General features: G+C 40.6%; 1 protein-coding gene across 2 annotated transcripts in view; it reads left to right on the top strand.

The window, feature by feature from the left end:
* The first annotated feature begins 1,842 nt into the window (after window positions 1-1,842).
* The window catches only part of ENPEP (glutamyl aminopeptidase), a 33,513-nt gene continuing 25,281 nt past the window's right edge, over window positions 1,843-10,074 (top strand). For both annotated transcript variants that reach the window (XM_066185001.1, XM_066185000.1), the window contains exons 1-3: window positions 1,843-2,514; window positions 6,655-6,796; window positions 9,625-9,756. In XM_066185001.1, the coding sequence (XP_066041098.1) occupies window positions 1,886-2,514; window positions 6,655-6,796; window positions 9,625-9,756 (903 nt within the window). In that variant the 5' untranslated portion in view covers window positions 1,843-1,885. The remainder of the gene's footprint in view (window positions 2,515-6,654; window positions 6,797-9,624; window positions 9,757-10,074) is intronic.

Here is a 10,074-nt window from a genome sequence, read left to right as displayed (position 1 = left end):
ATAATATGAAACAGATTTTTTGCTTTCTGCTTCTTTTTTTTTTTTTTGCATCAATCTCTCACTTTTGAAAATACGTAAAAGTTAATGTGATGATCTGCAAAAAAGAAACAAAAAAGTTTTATTTCTCTGTTCCTGTAGGAAACATCTGCCTTTAAAACAAGATGATATATAAATAGCAGAGTGCTGATCCAGACTGGGTGGCTAAAGTTCCCTGTGGTGGCTGACAGTATTTAGAAACGTGGCTTATGAACAAATCCATTTCTAAACAGACTGTGTGAAATTCCCCAGCTTAGTGCATCTCACTTGAAGCATGTGTTAACTGATTCTAAAACCTAAGTTGATCCATTCAGGTGAAACTTCATCCATCTGAAAAAAAAAAAAAAGGAGGGGAAGGGAAGGGAAGGGAAGGGAAGGGAAGGGAAGGGAAGGGAAGGGAAGGGAAGGGAAGGGAAGGGAAGGGAAGGGAAGGGAAGGGAAGGGAAGGGAAGGGAAGGGAAGGGAAGGGAAGGGAAGGGAAGGGAAGGGAAGGGAAGGGAAGGGAAGGGAAGGGAAGGGAAGGGAAGGGAAGGGAAGGGAAGGGAAGGGAAGGGAGCAAGTCTAAGTAGTCAGAGAGCTGTAACTGATGTAAAAAGTGATAATAATCTGTCTCCTAATAAACTAAATCAGTAGACATAAAGCCAAACTGATGCGCGTGATTAAAAAATCTACTCAAGTGGACTACATAAATGGAGAAATAGGGTTTAGAGATACAGGGACTGGCATTTCTATTCTACACTATTTCCCTTTAGTCCAGTTTCAAACAAGGTCAAGACTACCACTGTGCTCAGTTTCATACTGCATTAGCAACATCTTGCTTGCAGGCTTAGCAAGGCCTTACACACAATAAGTTCCCTCAAGCAGAATCAGGCTCGATTCAATTAATTTGCTTCAATGAAGTGCCACATTGTGATGACAAGCAATAAATGGTAAATTAGATCTTTAGTGAATAAATCATACTTAGAAGTGTCCCTCACAGCAAGGGTTCACAGGCAGCACTGTAATTGTGCTGACCAACAAAGCAATGCTATCCCAGGCTACCAGCTTGGTTACGGTCAATCTCCTGGAAAACTGGCCCTGTGAGGGGGAGAGGAATTAGACAACTTTTAAAGTTTGAAGCAGTGATCAAAATTCATTGTTCCACTGTGCATTCAGCTGTCTGTGACTTGCCTTGAGTTACTCAGCAAAGGTAAATGAGGCCAGAAAAGAGGGGAAACAGCTGAAAGATATATGCGATTTTTTGCAAGTTTTGAGATGTCATTTCACAAACTACAGGGTGGAAATTCAAGGAAATCTTTGTTAGTAAGAGGAAGAAAAAAAAAATTAAAAAAACCCAACCAACCCAAACCTCAAAAACCTAAACAAGACATAGCAGAGGGAAAAAAAGGAAGAAGTAGTGGTGAAGGTTGAGGTTTTGGAGCAGTTACACCTCTAGCTGCAAACTCCTTCTGAAAGCTGCTGACAGAGCTTTGGCATCTGATCATCTCCTGACTGCTGATTAACATAGCACTGTTTTATATTTAACTCAGGCCAGAACAGGAGGGGCTGGGGGGTGGGGTTGCACTGTTTATAAGGGGAGCACGGCAGAAACAATGTTCTTCTGTGTCAGTTCGCTCTGTCTCCCAGCCCAGCTGCACTTCTTTTGATCATTCACGTTTCCTCCGAATGCATGTTGTCTTTAATTAATTGAGTGTCTCGTGGAAAGTGAGGTGCGGGAGACAGGCAGCTATAGCTACACAATTAAAATACAAACCAAGACTGCTGAGTTAACTGAATGCAAGTGCTGAAGTGACAAATAAGCTTTTTTTGTGGTTAATGTTTTGCTCTGAGTACAGACCTAGGAGCAGATATGGAGGGCATGGATTTTGAGGATGAGAAGTCCAAGAGGTACTGCATGAAGACAAAGCATGTGGCTATCATCTGTGGAGTCGTGGTTGTTGTAGGACTTGCTGTGGGGCTTGGTGTGGGGTTGAGCAGACCTAAACCTCCAGAGGCAACAGAGCAACCAACAACAGATCAGACAACAACAACAGAACAGCCTCCTCCTCCAGTGGATTTGAGTCCCTGTCCTTCCAAGAATGATGACACTGGAGACTGGAGAGATTTTAGGCTGCCCACTTATGTCAAGCCTGTCCACTACGATCTGGAAATCAAGCCTGAGATGGAGAAGGACACTTACAGTGGGACAGTCAACATATCTATTGCTTTGGAAAAACCAACCAATTCCCTGTGGCTTCACCTGCGAGAGACCAAAGTTACAGAAATGCCCACACTGAGGAAATCTTCAGGACAGCAGATTGCTCTGAATGACTGCTTTGAGTACAAGCCACAAGAATACATTGTGATGAAGGCAGCAACAGAGCTCCCTGTCACTGACGAAAGCGATCCCTATGTGCTCACCATGAAGTTTCAAGGCTGGCTGAATGGTTCACTGGTTGGGTTTTATAGGACCACCTATACTGAGAACGGACAGATCAAGTAAAGCAGTTTTATTTATTAAACTATATTCTCCACTTTTACTTGCTCAGGCCTGCTCTATTCCTGTTTCATCTTTTCAGTCTTATCTCTCACCAACTTGCTGACATTTCTGGGCTGTTCTTGAGTTTTCTCATTCCCCTAAGGAAGATGCTGTATTCAAAACTCTTTGGCTTCTGACTAGTGAATGTGGGCTGGAGATATGAGGGGTTTGTTTATTATAATTATGATGATGATGATGATGATGATGATGATGATGATGATGATGATGATGATGATGATGATGAAAAACCTTTTAAAACTCTACTGGTCTGAGCTTACCTTTGAACTGAATGGCTCCCTCAAAGGGCTGGAGGGATCAAGGCCTGTTTTCATCTCTATAGCACAATAGCATACAACTATCACCACTCTCTCCTTTTATCTCCAAGGTAACAGTTTTGGTGTAAAATGTTCTTCTGATAGTTTTCCTGATAGCATACCTCATTGATGTTGTAAGCCTGAGGAATATTCAAACCAGAACTTCCCTGCCTCTCTTGCAGCTGGTTTAAATTATACGTAGGAAAGTCTAAGCAATTAGGGTTGTCCTTTACTTTTTTTTTGTTGTGCTCCATCTCTTCCTTATTAATAAATCAACAGTTATTGAAAGATTACAAAGCCTCTACCAGTTCAGCTAACCTATTCCACTTGCCAGTTTGTGCTGCTTCAAGGTGGAAGCCTGAAAAAGCCATTGCCCACTCCTCAAAGGCTTCTCTTCACAGTTTGGAGATGACAGTCACCCATTTTCTGATATTTACATTTCTGAAGTGACTTATTCCAGCCTTTACAGCTGGAAGATAAACTTGGCTAGACTTTTACAAGGCCCTGTAGCAGGAACATGGAGACAAACACTGATGTGTTTTCATGGCATTTCTTTGCCCTCCTTGGACAATAGTGTCATGAGCGAGAGTCTTGTCAGCTCCATTCAGCCACTGACAGGAGTAGCAGCAGTGTCAGGCACCAGCAGTAGCAGATCCAAGAGGTAGAGGATAAAGCAAGCATTGATTTTTTCCTGTAGAGAAATCATGCAGGGAACAGCTCAAACACCAGGTAGCTCTTTTCCTCTTGTTTTCCTCCATCTATGACCTCAACATTGCTCTGACTTAAAAGGTGCTTTGGTTTTATACTTTGAACAGCTTTGGTTTCATACTTTGAACATCTGACATTTCCACAGCAGTTTTAAATGCAACCTCCTAGCATCCTTCTAAACTGAGGTGTGTTACTTCCTTCTTATTGGTGAAGGATATCTAGATATTAAATTTATAGCCCCAGGTCTGTCACGACCCCAGAACAGCCGGACCAGAACACAGGTCTGAGCTGCAGAGCAGGAGGGCTGAATCCAGGCGGTATAGGTAGGCAAGGGCCAAACATCTGATACGAGGAAGAAAAGAGAACTTTAAAACTAAAGAAAGTATAAAATGTGAGCTCACTTTGACTGTTTCTACTTCTTGAATTGGATGCTGGAAACTACAAGGATGATCCTAGCCAGCAGTCTGAAAACTCTAAATGCAGAAAGGAATTTGAGGGCGTGAGTTTGTTAGGCTTGAGAAGGGCTTTAATAAGAATGAGTGAATGGTAAATTCTGAAATATTTTTCATGTGATTGAGTTTGGGCAGATTGTTTGTGGGGGTGGGAGAGGTGATGTACATGATAGTGGTAAGTACAACTTTGAAAGTAAAGCAACCACCAGCCAAGTTGCTGCTATGCAGCAGAGGGTAGGGGATAGGATGGGGTGAGGAAAGACAGTGAGGGAAGGGTTTAATTACTTATTAAAAATGCATTTCCCCCCAGCTTTCTCCTTAGAAACAATGCTGACTGGAATTAGCAATTTTATTTTCCCTTTGCCTGAGGTAGACACTACCCTTGGAAAATTTCAGCCCAAATAGTTCTGTTCTTGTCATGTTGCAAGTAAATACAAATCAGATCAGGTAACAGCAATGATCAAACAAGTCTGTTAATAGTGGATGTTAAAGAAAGGGGGCAGAGGTGAAAAGGAGATCCAACATGTAATTAAACCCTATTATCCCTTCTGTGCAGTGTTAGAAGCAGCAGGACCTTTTGAGAGACTTCATAGTGACAAGGTATGGCTTCCCGTTTTTAGGAATTCCCTCTGTTTGTAAGAGAACAAGAGGCTGGCACATGACTAACAGGGATGTATTTAGGATTTTATTGAAGAGACAAGGGAAAATTTTTCTTCTGTGTACAGAAGTAACACTGCTGATTTTCTTCCTCAAGGAGAAAGTTTTCCAAGAAGAAGCAACCAGTCAGAATTTTAAGAAAGACTAAGAGAAAAATGCTTTACTTAGTTCAGGGAGGAAGGGTTTGACACTAACGCCTTGTACTTCAGGGGAGGGGAAAAAAGGGAAAATTCATCATGGTTCTAAAAGCATCACTGTTTTATTTTGAGAACAGCTGGATGCAGTGTCAGCCGGATCTTCACTTACTATTACTATGATGTTTACAACTATCAACTCTAGTTCACATTTAAAGGTCTGGACATCAACTTCAAGAATAGAAGCCACCAAGCGGTGAAGAAAATCTTATCTAAAAACTACATTATGCCATTTGAAAGTGAATTACAACATTTCATGTTTCTATTGACACTTCTATGCATGCCATAGGCTGGAGTTCTCATCATCTAGCCTGTAGGAAGGGTGCTGCTGAAGTTTTTCACTCCTAATGTCTGCCTCCACAAACATATGAGGATAGATGGATTATCACCTTATAAATCAACAGATATATCACAATGTTATCAGTCTGTAGGAACAAGACATAAATGTGTCAAAATATATTGCCAAGCTTTTAACCAATAGCTGTGAAGCATTTCCCTGGAGGCTTGGAGTTAACTTTATTGTGAAATAGCTCTCAAATCCTATGAAAAGTAGAGAGTGACAGCAAAGAATGCACCAAGCAATAGAAACTCTATTGAGTCTGAAAGGTGAATATTCATTACGCTTTCTGCCCATGAACCTTTGAGCTACTATTCCAAGGAACATGAATGGAGAGAACCCAGACATATTACCTGTGTCAGGCTTGTAAATGACCCTTGCTGCTGCAAGTTCCTAATGACCAGTTTAGTATTTAACCGTCACAGGAAAATGCCAAGGGCAACAGAAACATTGAAAAATAGGTTGTCAAGTGAGCTTGTAGGATTGCTGCAGACCTGTAATTTATGATGTACACTTTTAATTACTTTTCAGAAAGAAAAACTACCTTAATATAGTTGGAGCAGCTGTAGAAGTGCTGTCAGAAAATGCTTGACATTCCAGATTAATTGAAGGAACATCTGTGATCCCTTTCACCATCAATCACTGGAGAATATGCTCTGCCACTGTGTGGGTCATTAACGGGGGAGCCTGATGTCACTGAGAGAAGCAAGCACAATATGAACGCTCACAATCTTCACCTTATCTTTTTACATGACCCCTATTGTCTAGCTCCTCCAGCTGGTTGTGCATAACTGAGATGATTTTCTGACCCCCCTCAACACAGCTTGCATAGCATCAGTTCTGTACTAGGATGTTCATCTAAACTTTCCATGCTTTCTCCAGCAATTTCACTAATGGTGTCAGGGGACCATAGGAGCACCAGGAGAAAACTGTATGTGGTAAATGTAGAAAAAAGAAACACACAAGCAGTTTGAGATTTACACAATTTCAAGGTGTCACTTCAGCAGATGTTCAAGACCATAATCCCAACATATGCTGTAGTGGGTAAACAACTCTTGGAGTGACTTATTCCTTTTAGGTGATATCATCAGTTCTTTATTTTAGGTGCATAAATCAATGGGAAAGCTCAGCAGGAGGGTCAGCAAAGTTTTCCCTATGCATGAGAGGTCATGCCTCTCTTATTGCCTGACTGTTAAAAATATTTGATGATAAGTTGCAAGTTGCATTAGCTTTTTTTCTGAAACCTAGAGAATGTTGATGACAGACTGACTATGCAATGTCAGCATTTCTGATATAACCTGCTTTTATGAATGGATAAATATGCACAAATATTTGTAGCTGAATTTAGTTTGTGAAATCACTAAAAAAATGCTTAGAAATCGCAGACAAGATTTCAAAGCCATGTAACGAAGTCTTGCCAATGTGTTGTTTGTCTCAGGAGCATTGCAGCTACTGATCATGAGCCAACAGATGCACGGAAATCTTTTCCCTGCTTTGACGAGCCAAACAAAAAGGCAACTTACAACATATCCATCATCCATCAAGTTGCGTACCAAGCGCTTTCAAACATGCCGGTACAGGTACGTATTTCCCAACTGCTGCCTAAGTGGAACAGTTCTATAGAGCCACTGAAAGGTGATGTGGGTTGCCAGGTTCTTGCATGTTCACAGACTCTACCACTGTAAAACTCACAGTTCATAAATTCCACGAGCACAACTGGTTGGCTGGTCCGAGCACAGAGTGGTCCACCAGCACACAACATGGCAGCACAGAGTCAAATCCAAAGCAAAAATGAAACAGCTCTTCTGTCATTAGCCAGCTGATCCTTTGTTCAGATATTCTAGGTGAGCATCCCCTGCTAACTATAAATAGATATTGGCAGGTTCTTCAGTCAAACTGGATAGGCTTGGAGAGTGACTACTCTGAAAGGCAGCTGCTTCCCAGACAGGAAGTCTAAAATAATCACTAAAACTGCATAATGGTCCAGAACAAGAATCTGCTGATCACGATTTAATGCTAAAGAATCCTGCTAGTCAGAAAGACTTGGATTATTCTTTTTAATAATGGAGGATCTGAAACCACATCTGTCAGCTAATGGGTGTGGGCATTTGTCATTCCACCATGTCTCTAACTTCCTAAATAATCCATTTCTAGATCTACTGTGTCAAATTCCCAATTTTGCATGAAATTCAAAGGCATCAATTATCTACCTCTGGGTCTTCTGGAAGAAGACAGAATGTCTTTCAGACGAGAGAGTTTCTACTGAATAGTTCAACTGAAGGTGTAATCTATTGTATAATTTCTACTAATAAGTTATGAAGTGGGAGATAAAGTGCCAAGTTTAAAAAAAAAAAAAAAAAGAGCTTCCAGCCTCCAGGCTCTTGGCATTTGAATTTTTCCAATCGCTCCCCCATCCAGAAAACAAAGGTCTGCTTTTATTTAGAGTCCCCCAAATTTATTCTCCTAGCAATGCAGCTGAGATATCTATTGCCAGGCTGATACAGATGCATCCATACCCTTTGCACATTTAAAGCTCTGACCCATTGTTATTAAAAGTGTTTCTATGATACCTAGAAGGCCACCAGGCACTTTGATGAACAGCATATGAAAGGAGATTGCTGTACCTTTCCTCACAGACCTCAGATAAGTGAGAGTATGAGCAAGGAAGTAAGGGGACAACACCGTATGTTATCAAGATTTATTGCGTTTTGAGATTAACTTTACACCTTGACATGTGGACCTTGCCTCAATTATGGACCTACAATAATAAGCTTGCAAAGGGATAACTTCTGCTTCTTAATTGATTTGCTAAAATATAAGTACAGATAAGGAAATGTAGATTATGCTGAATTCATATTGAGGTTTGACTAAGGGATTATAGCAGGGCACTTCTTCATCTGGTCAAGGTCAGTAACTCTGGTCTTAGTAGTGAAAGAACTTTGGGAAACATCTTTTCCACAGAGGGAAATGTAACAGTTTGTAAATGCAAGGCAGTTTGTATGTCACATGTCCTGTAGTAGTTTGGGTGGTGTGGAGCTTTATAATCAACATGGCAAAATCAGATCAGCAAAATCAGAATCTTGTACATTTCATTTGCATTTTTCATTGGAGTTGAGTTTCTTCAGATTTTTTCCACTCAAGTCCTGACTTTGTTGAAATAACAAAAGGTATCAAAATAGAGTCAAAATGGGTAAAATAAAGGAAAATTATATTGTGAATACCTTTTCAAAAAGAGTTATGAATCCCCTATCTGTGAATAGGTATTTTTGCTCATGTAATCATGTTAGCTGTAACATTAACTGTCAGTGCTTTATTTATATTGTGTTTATAACAAACAAATCTCATGAACCACTATATCTCTACAAGGCTAATGTCTTTTATGTGCTTTTGGCTTTTGTTCTATTTAAGTTAGTCATCCAGTCAGAAGCATAAAAATTTTCAGACTATATAGCAGAAAAGGAATAAAAGAAATATGTGTTGAGAATAGAATCATGGAATAAGCTGAGTTGTAAAGGACCCATCAAGATCATCAAGTCCAACTCCTGGCCCTGTGCAGGACACCACAAGAGTCACACCATGTCCACGAGAGCACTGTCCAAATGCTTCTGGAACTCTGTCAGGCTTGGTGTTGTGACCACTGCCCTGGGGAGCCTGTTCCAGTGCCCAACCACCCTCTGCGTGAAGAACCTTTTCTTAAAATCAGACCTAAACCTCCCCTGACTCAACTTCATGCCATTTCCTTGAGTCCTGTCACTGGTCATGGGAAAGAAGAGATCAGTGTCTACCCTTCCTATTAAGTGTTGTCAGCAAACTTAGAGGAAAATCTATCTGGGAAAATCAGGAATGTTTTTTAATTGATTTGCAAATAAAACCTATGATCAGCACAAAATTTTATGCATATTTAGGCAACCTGTCAATTAGCAGTGCTCATTTGTATTTGAATTAGGTTGAGATAGATTCATTAGACTGGTCTCTATCCCAGATAGCATCCCTGCACCGTGACTTAAATACGTGATGCATGTATTTAAGAGAGGGAGAATTCAGTCTCTTCTCTGCTGCGTCCAAAGTGATGTAATTCTATGCAACTATTGCAAGAACAAACCACAGCCTACATCAGAAAACTCCTGTTGGCAAAATTTCTGTTCATGTGAATGGTTTCAAATACCTGATGAAAATTAGAGCAAGGTAAACTTATTTACTGCCAAAAAAGCAAAGTACAATTTCATATAATGCAGAAGAAAAATACCTTGTCTGTTCTCATGCCTTCAGCAATGAAATTCCAGGAAAGCTGGATCTGGAGAGGTGATTTGTTGCTCCTATGCAGTGGCAACCTTCACACAAATATTGTATTCTTATGCATCTGTTTGCAATTTCAAAAATCAATTTGACTTTTTTTGCATTTCTGCAGCAAACTGTAGCATTCAGTGATGGCTGGACGCGAACAACTTTTGAGAAGTCAGTCCCCATGAGCACTTACTTGGTATGCTTTGCAGTGCACCAGTTTCAATGGGTAGAGAGAACATCCGCAAGTGGGAAACCTGTAAGTCTTTCTGCAGCCTGAACGTGGTTCAGATGTGCCTTGATTTGCATTTTTTCTTAAAAAACTCTTTTTATACAAACAGGGATATATTTTTCCCTTTCCTGTAGCCTATTTTATCAGTATTAGGTGTTCACAGTGGTCCCTCTGACCTTGACTACATACAGTGTTTTGCAGTCCTTCCCTGTCTCCCATCTTTGTGAGATCCCAGTTAGCATAGGAGCACACAGGTGAGGAAGAGGAACACTTTTTCCAAGCTCATCCCTGACTCAAGGCCCAGTGACTGAAGGAATGTACAAGTTAGGGGGTACAGGAGAGTCA

This window comes from Chamaea fasciata, unplaced genomic scaffold, assembly GCF_029207755.1.
Source record: "Chamaea fasciata isolate MVZ Bird 193981 ecotype frontalis unplaced genomic scaffold, bChaFas1.0.hap1 SCAF_6, whole genome shotgun sequence".
Taxonomy (NCBI): domain Eukaryota; kingdom Metazoa; phylum Chordata; class Aves; order Passeriformes; family Sylviidae; genus Chamaea; species Chamaea fasciata.
The sequence above is the reverse complement of the archived record's forward strand: the minus strand, read 5'-3'. Positions and strand labels throughout refer to the sequence as shown.